General features: G+C 42.6%; 1 protein-coding gene and 1 pseudogene across 8 annotated transcripts in view; both read right to left on the bottom strand.

Annotated features, from left to right (window-relative positions):
• The window catches only part of FOCAD (focadhesin), a 317,812-nt gene that overhangs the window by 212,242 nt on the left and 90,567 nt on the right, over nucleotides 1-15,003 (bottom strand). For all 8 annotated transcript variants that reach the window (XM_086685396.1, XM_086685393.1, XM_086685394.1 and 5 more), the window contains 3 exons: nucleotides 13,009-13,096; nucleotides 9,016-9,218; nucleotides 155-412 (listed from right to left, as the gene is read on the bottom strand). In XM_086685396.1, the coding sequence (XP_086541522.1) occupies nucleotides 155-412; nucleotides 9,016-9,218; nucleotides 13,009-13,096 (549 nt within the window). The remainder of the gene's footprint in view (nucleotides 1-154; nucleotides 413-9,015; nucleotides 9,219-13,008; nucleotides 13,097-15,003) is intronic.
• On the bottom strand, nucleotides 11,151-11,249 carry LOC147574838 (U6 spliceosomal RNA; annotated as a pseudogene).

Raw genomic sequence — 15,003 nt, 5'->3', positions numbered from 1 at the left:
AAATTGAGAAGATAAAGATAGCCCACCATCCTAAACAAAGGAATCAACCCATAATTTAAAACTTTGATAAGAATCATCCACGAACTAAGAAAAATCGACAATTCCAACAGTTAAGCTTTACTCCTATTACTGTCCCATTATTTTCTTACTTTACCTGAGAGGAATCTGCTTGGGCCAATTCTGTAGTGACCTTCAGTATTTGGCGAAGATTTTGTCCTTGATCTTCAACAAGGAGGTGAGCCAACAAAAGAAAAACATGCGCAGGGATTACTGTGGTTATAGGGAGCAAGGACTCTACGGAAAACAACCAGTCACTTGCAGCAGACTTTTCTCTCATTACTTCGAGGATCCTCCAGGCTGTAAATATTGATCCATACATGCCGGTTATGGGGAACGCAAGCTTGTAGGAGAGCTGAAAAAAACAAAAACAAAAACAAAAACAAAAAAAAGGCATGAATAAGTGAAGTAAGTGTGCTTGTCAGAAATATATTCATTTATTTTTATACTTCCATCGTAAGAAATCAATGCTTCCAACAAAATACGAAATTTTCGATTCCTGCCAAAAACTTCTCAGCATGTAACTAAGCTAAGAGGATTACGCAAAAAGAACAGTTGTTAGATGGAACTCTAGGACAGATTCTTTCAACTTTTCCTCCTGTTTACCATTCACTCCCAGCTAAGGCAGGAAAAAAAAAAAAAAAGGGATCCCATTCACAAGATCCAGAGGCAACAGAATTTGAAGAGAACTCACCATCACTAAAAAAGTATTTGCCAGTGAGAGGGAAGATTCAAAGGGGAAAAAAAAGTCACTGTATCTGCCCAGCTCCAGCTTCGGTAAGAGGCAACCCTGGGCAGGTGGCAGACTTAGACTGAGGACAGTTCATTTTGGTAACAAAACAGTATGTTGATAGATAGGAACAGAGTTAGTTCAGCTGGAACCAGAGAATACAAATAACTGTGAATAGCTCCTACAATAAGAAATGACAGCTCTAGAGTGAAATGATACCCAAAGAAGATGGTATGCTGAAGTCACCCTGAGAAATGGCTCCTCACAGAAAGGAAGTAGAGCAGTCAGGGACAGAGAATAGACAGAACTCGGCCAGCGTGAGCAATGCGCAAAATGGCTAAGGAGAAGCCACAGACATTAAAGAAGCATTACAGATTGCCTGCTAATGAAATAATTCAATTCACTTAGAATGTGATGAAACAAATTCGAAGGATCTAGAATCTACCTGTCCAGTTATTAGAAGCTGATTTATATGGTAACAACTAAAAGGATGCGAAGTAAAAATTAAGCTTTATAGAAGTTTTTTTTTTCCTCTTTCCTTTTTTTTTTTTTCTTTTTCCTTTAAAGTGAACTCATGACCCGGAAATTGAGTCACATGTTCTTCTGATTGAAGAACGTCAGAAGGTGACCTGACTGAAGGTGCCATCCAGGCACCTCTGAAATTTTTTAAATAATGGCTTTATTGGGACGCCTGGGTGGCTCAATCGGTTAAGTGTCCAACTCTTGATTTCAGCTTAGGTCATGATCTCACGGTCATGAGATCAAGCTCCACATTGGGCTTTGTACTGGGCATGGAACCTGCTTAAGATTCTCTCTCTCCCTCTCCCTCTGCCCCTCCCCCACTCACGCTCTCTCTCTCTCAAAACATAAAAGTTTAGGGGCGCCTGGGTGGCTCAGTCAGTTGAGCATCCGACTTCGGCTCAGGTCATGATCTCGCGGTTCATGAGTTCGAGCCCCGCATCGGGCTCTGTGCTGACAGCATAGAGCCTGGAGCCTGCTTCGAATCTGTGTCTCCCTCTCTCTCTCTGCTCCTCCCCTGCTCATGCTCTGTCTCTCTCGCTCTCCTTCAAAAATAAATTTAAACACATTTAAAAAACAAAATAAAGTTTAAAATTCAGTGAATTTTTGGGGCCCCTGGGTGGCTCAGTCAGTTGAGCATCTGACTTCAGCTCAGGTCACGATCTCACAGTCTGTGAGTTCGAGCCCTGCGTCGGGCTCTGGGCTGATGGCTCAGAGCCTGAAGCCTGCTTCCGATTCTGTGTCTCCCTCTCTCTCTGCCCCTCCCCCGTTCGTGCTCTGTCTCTCTCTGTCTCTAAAATAAATAAACGTTAAAAAAAAAATTTAAGGGGCGCCTGGGTGGCGCAGTCGGTTAAGCGTCCGACTTCAGCCAGGTCACAATCTCGCGGTCCGTGAGTTCGAGCCCCGCATCAGGCTCTGGGCTGATGGCTCAGAGCCTGGAGCCTGTTTCACATTCTGTGTCTCCCTCTCTCTCTGCCCCTCCCCCGTTCATGCTCTGTCTCTCTCTGTCCCAAAAATAAATAAACGTTGAAAAAAAAAAATTAAAAAAAAAAAATTTAAAATTCAGCGAATTTTCATAATTCATGGAGTAGTGGAACAATCACCACAACTAATTTTCCTCACCCAAAAGGAAACCCCACACCCATTAACAGTCACTCCTCATTCCCCCAACACCACCCTCACAGCCCCTGGCAATCCACTAATTAATTTATTTTGTTTGTATTCTGGCTATTTCATATAATAGGAACCACACAATATGTGTTTTCTGGTGGCTGGCTCCTTTCACATAGCATCTTTTCCAGGTTCCTCCAGGCTGTAACTTGTGTCAATACCTCATTTCTTTCCGTGGGCAAATAATATTCCATTGTATGGACGTACCATGTTTTTATCCACTCATCAATCAATGGACATGGGGTGGTTATCACTTTTTGGCTATTACGAGGAATGCTGCTATCAACAGTCCTGTAAAAGTTTTTGTGAGGACGTAGGTGTTCAATTATCTCAGGTATATGCTTTAGAGCAGAGACAACATTTGAAAGTAAACCCCACTGTAAAAACAAATCAAGAAGCTATCTTTATGGATACGAAAAGATCTGATATGAAAATATAAGATGCAGATAATGTGCCTGGAATGCTATCAATTATTTTTTTTTAACGGGGTGGGGGGGGGGACTATATATCTGTATTTGCTTGTGTATGCAAAGAAAAGTAGGAGGCCAATACAAAAGAAATTAATACCCACTAATCATTACCTGTTTGATGAGAGGCTGGGAACTAAACAACCAGAATCAAGGGTAAGAAGGAAGCTTTTCACTGTATATGATTTTGTAATTTTGGAACCACTTTAATGTGCTACAATTTTTAAAAATTAAATTTGTAAAATTAAATATTTACATTTACTATAGCTCTCTCTCAAAATACTTCCCCTAACCAAAGATGGAATTCATAAAAGATTAGAATCAAATTTTTTTCTTTGAACTTTTTTTTACATTTTGTTTTATATTTCAGAGACAGACAGACAGAGCATGAGCGGGGGAGGGGCAGAGAGAGAGAGGGAGACACAGAATCCAAAGCAGGCCCCTGGCTCCGAGCCGTCAGCACAGAGCACGACGCGGGGCTCAAACCCACCAACCGCGAGATCGTGACCTGAGCCAAAGTCCGATGCTCAATCGACTGAGCCACTCAGGCGCCCCTAGAGTCCAATTCTTTCGATAAATGACAAACAGCATTGGACCGGAGATTTAAAAGCCAGGACTTTAGCACAGCCATGCCAGCTACTGTCTCTCCCACAATCTCTGAGCCTTACTTGGCTCATTCGTAAAATGGAAGTAATGACTACCTTCCTGCCAAGATCTCTGAGGTAGATGATGACACAGTAAAGCACCTAGCACAGTATCTCAAGTTGCAAATACAGGGAAATATTATCACTGTCATCTTTAGGAGAGAAAAATGAAGCCGGTAGAGAGGAGTATAAAAGAAAATAATTGGAAGTCACCATGAACCATAAATTGAGTCGCAAGCGGCAACGTTACACAGACATGTAAGAGTAAACATATGGAAACAGAAAAGCGATCCTGCTTTACTCGAAGTATTAGGTTGATGTTTAGGCTCTGTGTTTTGTCTGTTTGTTTGCCTAAAGGTTAGAACAGCAGGCGAAAAGCACAATGTTGAATGAGACATCACAGAACAGTCTCTGTGTCCCAGTGAATGACAGCTGCCCCTGGCACAGGCCCAGAGCAAGGATGCAACTCAGGGTTTTCTCGAAAGTACCAGCCACCAAATCGTGGCCCCACAGCCCGGAGAAGGGTCTGTGAAAGTGCTGGCCGGCACTTTGTTTTAGAGGAGAAAGCAGGTGTTTAAAAATAAAAGAGGTTTATGTTCGGTGAATGACATCTCAGTAAAAAATAAAGAAGAACCCATAAGAAAACAAAATCTAAATGAATATTAAATGGTTGTAAAGCATCTTTCACAGATATTAGTTGAGAACCTTCATTCTAAAAAGCTTGTAATAAAAACGTTCAAGTCTGTTAAGTATTAACAATAAGACAGACATCTGATAGTACTTCTTTGTCTAAAGGGGTCTGCAGAAGAAATTGTGAATTCAGTGAATATAGATTTTCATTAATTTTGAAGAATAACCCTCATCTGCAATAGTCTCTGAAATAGGCTTAACCCAAATGGAGCCAGGATTTTATCAGAAGGGGGAACACAGAAACTCCAATCGGGAGTCCCTTAAAAGAAGGACAGGTTTTCTGAAGAGAGGATTTCATCGCTCACCAGACCAGAAGCAGACGACCGGACTAGACATGGCTTCAAGAGGCTCTTTCTGCTCTATATCTCTATGAAGAATCCAGTCAAGAGTGGAGAGCTTTGGGAGGGCTACTTATCACCAAAGGAAAATCCACACCAACCTCAGTATCCATGTTAGTCAGAGGCAATGTTAGATGTACAAGATCAACGACTTACTAATTCCTTTTCAGTGCCAACCAAAGCTTTTAAGAAACCAGTTTATTTTAATGTACTAGGACTTAGTGCTTGCCTATAAATCTCAAACTCTGTTCTATTTACTCCCAAGTTCAGCACAAAAGATTATAAATTACCATGCCAACAACAAAAAAATCAAAGTGGAGGCAAAAGGATGTAGGCTCTACAGTTAAATAGTTAAAAATCTGGATCTCAGGGCGCCTGGGTGGCTCAGTTGGTTGAGCGTCTGACTTCGGCTCAGGTCATGATCTCACAGTTCGTGGGTTTGAGCCCCACATCAGGCTCTGTGCTGACAGCTCAGAGCCTAGGGCCTGCTTCAGATTCTGCGTCTTCCTCTCTCTCTGCCCTCTCCCCTGCTCGCCCTCCGTCTCTCTCAAAAATAAATAAACATTAAAACAAGTAAAAAAATGATTTTAAACACATTAGAATTTATAACTAGTGTCTGATATTTTTTTTTAACCCAGAAAAGCACAAAGGTAGTTTTAAATATCACATTTAATAGCCTAAGAGACAGGATCCTGTTTCCCACACACCACTAAAAAACAGTACAAGCTTACTAGATTATGTGAATCTTTAAGATGAGTGGCTGTTCTGGTATCTTACATTTTTTAATTCTCAAAAATTAGAAGTTAAAATGTGCTCAATTTCACGGTTATCAACCCTTCAGAAATGGATAGGTTAATACAGAATCACATGGTACAAGATATTTACCCTTGTTTTCATTCATCAGAAGAATTGGGCTTTTGAAGAATTGCTCTAAGGGCGCCTGAGTGGCTCAGTCGGTTAAGTGTCCAACTTCGGCTCAGGTCATGATCTCACGGCTGGTGAGTTCGAGCCCTGCGTCGGGCTCTGTACTGTCAGCTCGGAGCCTGGAGCCTGCTTCAGATTCTGTGTCTCCTTCTCTCTCTGCCCCTCCCCCACTTGTGCTCTGTCTCTCTCTCTCAAAAATAAATAAATGTAAAAAAAAAATTTTTTTTCAAGAACTGCTCTAGTTCTAAAGCAAACGTGCTAAGTCAGAGACACCCATCTAAAAAAATAAAAAAACAACATCTGTGGTTTTGTACAAAGGTCTTTTTGTGAGAGAGAGAGAGAGAAAGAGTGTGTGCATGCACACAGGTGCAATTGGAGGCGGGGCAGAGGAGGTGGGAGACAGACTCTTAAGTAGGCTCCATGCTCAGCAGAGTCCAATGTGGGGTTCAACCCCACGAGCCTGGGATTGTGACCTGAGCCAAAATCAAGAGTCAGATGCTCAACTGACTAAGCCAGCCAGGAGCCCCAGGTCTTTCTGTAATATGTAAAGATAATAAAAAGATCTGTATCCTTATCAGAAGCACACATTCCTCACTGAATAGAAATTTACTGAATGTCTATCATGTGGTAAACAAGGTGTTAGGTATTGAGGATACCAAGATATATCGGCAACATCCTAGCTTATTTAAGTATTTGGAAAATAGAGTATTCAATTAACAGCCGGCTAAAGTATTTTTGAATGCTCTTTCTACGATCAGCTGAAAAAGATAAAGCAAAAAAAAACACTGGTGTGGAAAAATACAAAAAGTTCAACAACTGTTGCAATTTCGATTTTAATGTGCTTAGAAAATAAAGGTGAAGTGTGAAAAGGGTCACGATTCTTTCCCTCGATGAGCTCACGGCATAGCTGGAGATACAAATACGTAGCCCCCTAAGTTAAGACACAGCACAAGTGAGTAATGTTGTAAGTGCTGGGGACGCAGAGGAGAGGGTAATGAATTCGGACTCCAGGAGGCTGAGAACGTTTGGCCGAGTCTTGAAGAATGAGTAGGTCAGGCAAAGCAGACAAAAGAGCATTATGTGCAAAAGCAAAGATTCAGGGAGAGACTCAGAGACATTGCATCCTGTTAAATTTATAGGTATGCTTGGAATATAAAGGCCTGGACAGGTGCAGAAGAAAAGCCATCAGTAAACCGTGGCTTACATTTTTAAAAAATGGTGATCGTAACTACGCCGAGCGTCCACAAAGCAGCACATTATCATCGGGAGAATGTTTATAGCCCTAATGGTCTTCCTTCCTCCTCCCTCTTCACCAGCTGCTGGAGACAGAGTCCAGCTGTTAGTGTTAATGAATACGATTCCCACACACCTAGGCGAATAGTCAACTGAGCACCCGTGTATTCTGGTCAGAGTGATTCTCAAAACATATCACTTATGAGCTAAAAGAACAGAACTCTTAGACATAAGTATAGCCTGCCCTGCCCCCATCCAGAATACAATTATTGTTCTGTACCAGCCAATCAGGCGGGAAAGTAAAAGGCTATTAGAAAACCTGGGCGGGGCACCTGGGTGGCTCAGTAGGTTAAGCATCTGACTTCTGCTCAGGTCATAATCTCACTGCTCGTGAGTTGGAGCCCCGTGTTGGGCTCTGTGCTGACAGCTCGGGGCCTGGAGCCTGCTTCCGATTCTGTGTCTCCTTCTCTCTCTGCACCTCCCCTGCTCACTCTCCGTCTGTCTCTCTGGCTCTCATCTCTCTCAAAAACAAATAAATATTTTAAAAATTACATATACAATTTAACTATCAGCAACAACAACACAATAAAAACATTTTTAAAAAGTAATTTAAAAAAAAAAAAAAGAAGAAGAAGAAGAAGAAAGAAAACCCAGGCCGCACTTGTATTAGAGTGGGCACGAGAACTTCCTTCCCTCTTATTTTTTTTAAATATTTTTTAATGTTTATTTATTTGAGAGAGAGAGAGAGAGAGAGAGAGAGAGAAAACACTAATGGGGAGGGGCAAAGGGGCAGGGGGACAGAGGATTCAAAGTGGGCTGTCCACTGACAGCAGTGAGCCCCATGCGGGGCTTGAACTCACAAACGTCGCAATCGTGACCTGAGCTGAAGTCGGACACTTAACTGACTGAGCCACCAGGCGCCCAAGAACTTCCTTTTCTCATTGCAAGTGAATTACCTATGTCAAGTTTTAAAGTTCTGGACAAACAATTAGGAATTCGGATTCTGCAGTATGCAGCCAATTTGCCTATGGGCTAGTTTTTGCTGTGCCCTCAAGCAAGGAATCACAGTGCCCGGATTTTTGCTGCTAGAACATGTAACAATACGTGATTCCAGGTTTCCCTGCTTTCTCTGATGAAACAACGTGTGTGGCGGTCGCCTGCATTTATATAATGTCACTCTCCACGGAGACAGAAGATGTTTCACCTGTTTTACTTCTTTAATCCTCATTCAATCCCCAGAAAATCGGTCGTTGGGAAATAATCCCACATTTTACTGAAGGCAAAAAAAATACCAAAAGAGAAAAGGTCTAACAAATGCAGGCCCAGAAGCCAGCCACTAACCAGATGTTGACAATACGTTTACGTTATCGTAACAGAGACGGTGAGATTGACAAAGCAGAATGAGGTATGCCTAGCAGGCAGGAATACGGATGGAGTGGGACAGACCCGCAGCCTTCCGACTGAAGGCCGCAGCGTGGGGGCACACACAGGAGACATCGGGAGCCATTAAGCCAAGGAAAATGGCAGAAGGTGCCACATTTTAAAAAATGAAGTCCTAGCTCTTGCAGATGCCAGAACTTCCAGGCGTTTGAGATTCCCAGCCTTGGATTGTCCCAGATGCAGCAACACGCTGTCCTTATTAAACAGTACGACAAGAAAGGAGGATTCCTTGCTCAAATGTGTTGGAGAAGCACTAGGTTAAATTGAACTAGTTCCTTTTCTGCAGGATTTCTCAGGACCTTGAACTACTCATGTAGACGGGAAATTCAAAGAGGGAAAAAAAGGGGCGCCTGGGTGGCGCAGTCGGTTAAGCGTCCGACTTCAGCCAGGTCACGATCTCACGGTCCGTGAGTTCGAGCCCCGCGTCAGGCTCTGGGCTGATGGCTCAGAGCCTGGAGCCTGTTTCCGATTCTGTGTCTCCCTCTCTCTCTGCCCCTCCCCTGTTCATGCTCTGTCTTTCTCTGTCCCAAAAATAAAAATAAACGTTGAAAAAAAAATTTAAAAAAAAAAAAAAAAAAACAAAGAGGGAAAAAAAAAAGTATACGGCACTTCCAAAATTGATTTTACCCTCCCCATTCACAGTCCAGAGGAATATACTAATAGCTACACCACTGCCTGACAGAATGGTAACGTTCAAGGTGTTCACACCCAAACAGATACTTCATCGGGATGTGAGATTACCTGCGCAAACCTAAGTCCCACACTGCCACCTTACTTAAGAGAAACAAGGCTGAACTCATTACCTTCTGGCGGTCGTCTCTGCAGGATTCCTGCTGTACTATTTCCAAAAGGTTTACAGCCAACTGCTGCCTAGAGGGACCTTCTTCGTCCGTGGACATACAGTCTTCCAAGGCAGTAGAAGACAGGATCTGCAGAAGGGGCATCACCAGCACCAAGGAGGCCTTTGGGATTTTCTGACCCTCAGCAAAAGAGACGAGCTTCAGAGCTATTCATCAAAACAACAATTCACAGTTAAGAAATTACTACCACAATCCGACAAAATGCTATCTTGTTTAAGAGTGATATGCAAAAAGTTTCCTTACCCCTTTACAATTGGGTCAGACACATAACTAAGATGACAAATCTTATCCTTTTAGAAATCGGAGGAACGTAAAAACGAACTATTATCGACAACAAGCGGTGAATGTAGGTAACTGGTAATGAAGACACTCTTAGAGAAAATACATACCACAGAGTATAAAACAACTCTTTAAGTAAATACAAATTTCTTTAAAGTACAACTCAACTGTTGCCCTTGTACGGTCAGGTCCTTCTACTGTCCTCAGCGGAGCCAGAGACCAGAGTTCCTGATCAGTGGGTTCTAAGACCAATGTGCATGCTTCCCTGACAAACCCAGGTGAGAATTATATTGAGATGCTGAAGCGGGGATGTCCTTCACTGTAACTGCTAAAAAGCTGATCAGGAAAAATCTCAAAGTCCATCACCAGCAACCAACAGACTCATTCTTATAAATGATGCTTTAAAATGGACACTCGGGGGCGCTTGGGTGGCGCAGTCGGTCAAGCGTCCGACTTCAGCCAGGTCACGATCTCGCGGTCCGGGAGTTCGAGCCCCGCGTCAGGCTCTGGGCTGATGGCTCGGAGCCTGGAGCCTGTTTCCGATTCTGTGTCTCCCTCTCTCTCTGCTCCTCCCCCGTTCATGCTCTGTCTCTCTCTGTCCCAAAAATAAATAAACGTTGGAAAAAAATAAAATAAAATAAAATAAAATGGACACTCGGCTTACACATCAGAAACACGCACGAATGGGTAACAAATTAGTTACGTGTATAATCTCCCCTAGACCATTAACATAATGAGTTAAGGCCTAAATATCTATTTCTTCACAATCATTAGATGAACACTAATTTACGGAAAGATGTCATTCATAGGATTCAGAGCTGGAGTACCAAAGTAATCATCTGAATTACCCATCGCAGCAAAAAAAAAAAAAAAAAATTCTACAAGCCTTAAGTCAGGTCAAGGAGTTGCCAATATTTTCTTAAGATCAGAAGTCAAACCTGGGCCGCACCCGCGTGGCGGCCGTGACGCACAGCCGCCAGCCCGGGGGGCTCGTTCCTCCGGTTACTGGGGTTGGTCTCGGCCACGATCGCCGCCGGGGACCTGACTCCGCTGCACTGCCACTCGGGCGCCTTCTGCAAATGTCATTGCCAGCCCAACTTCCAGGGTCTGGAGCGTGACCTGACCCAGCACTTGGCCGGGGCGCCGGCGGTGAAGGCACCGAAGGTCTTCGCGCAGGACCCAGCCCCCGACCAAGCCACTGGTCCTCTCCCTGCAGGGCTGGACAGGCACTGGCAAGTCCTGTGTCCGCTCCCTGCTGGCGCACTACCTTCTTCCAGGGTGGCCTCTGCAGCCCTGTCACGTGCACCACTTTTCCCTGCCATCCACTTCCCCCATCCCAGCCCCATGGAGCACCACAAGAAGGATCTTAAGAGCTGGGTCCAGGGGAATCTCGCTGCATGCAGCCACTCCCCCTTCCTCCTCGACGAGATGGACAACCTGCTCCCCGCCTCTTCAGTCCATTACTCTTGGCCCCTTGCTCTGGCACCATGCTCTCAACCCTCCATTCCACACCCTGTGTCCCAGTGTCGTGAAGACAAGCTGAGACTTCTCAGTCTCCATGAACAGAGGGACTCAAGCTGCCACGTGGGCCTGGTTTTTAAAGTGTTCAATTTTCTAAGAGAACAAATACAATAAACTTAGCCATGGGACCGGGGTGGGGGGGGTGAGGGGTAGGGGGTGGGGGGCAGGGAAGAAGTCAAACCTAAACATGGTATGAAGTCCAAACACCTGCTACTCTAACACTACTAATTGACCTTTTCTGCCTAGGTATCAGGGGGGGTTTTGCCCCATTAAGTTTTAAGCATCTGGAACGCTTCACAAATTTGCATATATCCTTGCACAGGACTGCAAATCTTCTCTGTATCGTTCCAAGCCAGCCATGAGTCTTAATCCAAGATTCTCTCTGAGAGATTAGGAAAATCCATCACCTTTTATAAAACAGGAAATGCATAGAGTTCTATCTTCCTTGTTATAAATCTTCCAGGCATTTTTAGAGGTCACTATTTACAATCAAGGCGAGTGTTTAATAATGAAGCAGCATAAACTTTGTATTACTGCTGTGCATTTAGCAAATTCGAAATCATCATCCTCTTGGTGCTCCTGTTTGAACGCACTCTTGCCCAATAGACAAACAACACATCTTCCCTACTTTGCAACATAACATCCCGGATGATAGAAATGCTCGAAAACAAGATCGCACGGCTGGTTGCACAACTCTGTAAAGTCATTAAAAAAAAAAAAAAAAAAAAAAAAAAAGCTACTTTACACTTAAAAACGGGGAAGTTTATGATAAATAAACTGTACCACAAGAAAGCTGCTAAGAAAGAAAAGAAAAGAAAAGAAAAGAAAAGAAAAGAAAAGAAAAGAAAACAGAAGTATGGCTGTCTAAAGTGCTAGCGTTGGCAAATTATACCCGCGGGAGGATGCCATGTGCACCGCCAGAAGAACAACATCAACCAAAAAGGCAAAAGCAGTTCAGAAAGAGCCTCAGGAGGGCCTAAACAAGGCCAACAGACAAACAGCGCGGGAAGCCAAGGGTCCCCTCCACTTGCTAGAGCCATGGTCAAGACAGATTGTAAACAGACCAACTGACCCTCAAAATCGTGATGAATTAAAATGCCCACCATGAAGCTCCCCGTCGGGGTTTACCTCAAGCACTTGAAAATGACGGTGGGGACAGATCCACAGATCACGGCACCAAGCAACATAATCCAGTCGGATCCTACATGACTACACGGATCATATTAGACCGAGTAAAGCAAGGTGACATTAGCATAAAAGCTTCGTTTTAAAGGTATGACATCCTTGCCAATCTGTCAGCCCTAGCGACTGGATTCTTTACCATATTCTTAAAAGGAACATTTTTAAACTCCCCTCCCACCCCCCCTTTAACCTCATCCCTCACCCTCGTTTCAAATCAATCCTGGATAGTCAGAAGAATGTTATCTTTCATTTGTTTCCAGCTAGGTTGATACAGTGACTATAAATTAAATCGTGTTCCAGGTCGCAACGGTTTTAAATAGGAAAGGTATATAGAGTTTAAAAAATGAATACAAATGCTATTTGTACCTTTCTTTTGTTTCAGGCGTTTTATGCTATTGACTTTCAATCTGATGTACACTGTGAATAAGTTGAGATGCCCTTCAAAATATTTACCAATGTCATTGCTACAGGATGTAGATTATAACGTCCTAACGCACAGCTGAGATAACTGGTATATTATGGCATAAGGAGCCTTGCAGAAAACACCTTGCTGGGGCGCCTGGGTGGCTCAGTCGTTTAAGCATCCAACTTAGGCTCAGGTCATGACCTCATGGTTTATGGGTTCGTGCCCCACATCGGGCTCTGTGCCAACAGCTCAGAGCCTGGAGCTTGCTTCGGATTCTGTGTCTCCCTCCCACCCTCTCTTCCCCTCCCCCACTCACGCTCTCTCTTTCAAAAGTAAATAAACATTAAAAAAAAAAATTACCAAAAAAACCCCCACCTTGTTGGGTAATAAAAACAAAGTTCTACTTTGTTCCTTAATTAGGAAAATTCTAGAATGGAAACTCAAAGTATATAGGACTTTATAGCACAACCTAATACATAGTTCAAGTGAGTCCTGCTACCACTCATGTTAGATTTACGATTTACTCTTGTGAGAGTATTTTTATTTACCCAGACTTAAGATCGGCTTCTGCTGACTTGCTGGAGTCTGTAGAAGCAGTAAAGCTATTCCAATTATGACCAGTTCAACAGGAAAATCCTAAAAGAAAAACAAGAGTGGAATTAAAGAAGTTCCCAGAGCCATGCTTTATTAACACGTATCCAGGAAGAGTACATAACACATGAGAGATCTTAAACCTATTGTACAACGTTATTTTTTTTTAATTTTGTATTTTATTTTTTTATTTTTTTTTCAATATATGAAGTTTATTGTCAAATTGGTTCCCATACAACACCCAGTGCTCATCCCAAAAAGTGCCCTCCTCAATTGTACAACGTTATTTACAGTTAGCCTGCTCTCCTACAGGAAGGATGGTGACTGCCGCGGCAGTGACACGTGAATTCAAAACATTATCGCACCTGGCTGAAGAGCCTAGGCTATACCCCAAATCACTTTAAAGCAGAAAACTCTGTAACACAACAGACTGACAAGTCTTCAAAACGAATTTTTCAAACCACTGAAAACCTACGTGAAATACTACGAGATACTTCATTTCTGCAAAGTAGCTCAACTAATCCAGACTATACAACTTAGGTAAAGAACTACACTTACCAAATTTTAGTAACTCGTGGTATTTTTATAAAAGAAACAATAGTACCCAGGGAGGCAGAAATTATTTTTACATGACAGTAATCTATTAAGCACATTTAAATGTAGCAAAGCAATAACCATAGAAACTGAAAAATATTTTCATCAAGTATATAAATGAAATGAAAAAGAAGAATGTGAACATCAAGTTCTAATAAATAAATTGCAAAAAACATAAGATATTATTTGAGCTTTCTAAATAAAGAAAACATTAACGTATTCTGGAACTAAAGAAGAAAGGTCCAGGCTTTTGCTTAAATTTTCCTGAAGTTACTTCGTTTCTGAAATTTTACAGAAACACCTGCCGAGCAGAAGAGTCTAGGAACTGTGAAGACAGGCAAGGGAAAAAAAAAAAAAAGGAAAGGAAAAAAAAAGGAAACAAGAGCTAGAACCAAGTGTTAAGAAAACACTTGGAGAAAACAAATTAGTCTGACAAATTCAAAGTTATAATCTTGGAAATACGCTCAACTCCGGCACCGTATATAATAAATAAACATCCACATCTCTGTTATACCATTTAAAAAGTGAAAATAAACTGCACACTCTTCCAAAGTGCTTATTTATGGACTTCTCAAAACCAGCAAAGAAAGAAAAATTGTGAACTGTTTTAAAGGAATATTTTCTAATGTGTGTCTTTGGGCCTATACCTGCTCACTGTTTTGAAATACAGTTGAGAACAATGAAGCAATGGCTATCTACTTGAGGACAATCAATGCATTTTGAAACCAATATGCTTACTGTATATACTGTCATACTATTCTTTGCCATTATCTTTTCGTCAGTTTCATTTCAAATTCTGCATGTCCACTTATTTTTTATTTTTTTATTTTTAGAGAGCATGCACAAGCAGGGGAAAGGTGCAGAGAGAGAGAGAGAGAGAGAGAGAGAGAGAGAGAATCTTAAGCAGGCTCCATCCACACCCAGTGCAGAGCCTGACATGGAGCCTGATCCCAAGAACCTGGGATGATCACCTGAGCTGAAATCAAGAGTCGGATGCTCAAGCAAGTGAACCACCCAGGTGCCCCTCCGTGCCCAGTTTAAAAAAGAAAAAGCAGGGGCTCCTGGGTGGCTCAGGCAGTTGAGCGTCCGACTTTGGCTCAGGTCATGATCTCACAGTTTGTGGGTTCAAGCCCCACGTCAGGCTCTGTGCTGACAGCTCAGGGCCTGGACCCTGCTTTGGATTCTGTGTCTCCCTCTCTCTCTTCCCCACCTCTACTCTCACTTTGTCTCGCTCTATCTCTCAAAAATCAATAAATGTAAAAAAAAAAAAACATTTGACAAAACTCAACAATCATTTATCATAAAAAAACCTTCAACAAAGTGAGTAGAGAGGGAACATACTCTAAAATAATCAAGGA

The sequence above is a fragment of the Puma concolor genome, chromosome D4, assembly GCF_028749965.1.
Source record: "Puma concolor isolate L17-30 chromosome D4, mPumCon1.1.hap2, whole genome shotgun sequence".
Classification (NCBI taxonomy): Eukaryota; Metazoa; Chordata; class Mammalia; order Carnivora; family Felidae; genus Puma; species Puma concolor.
Note: the sequence above shows the minus strand (reverse complement) of the source record. Positions and strands in the feature narration are given on the sequence as shown.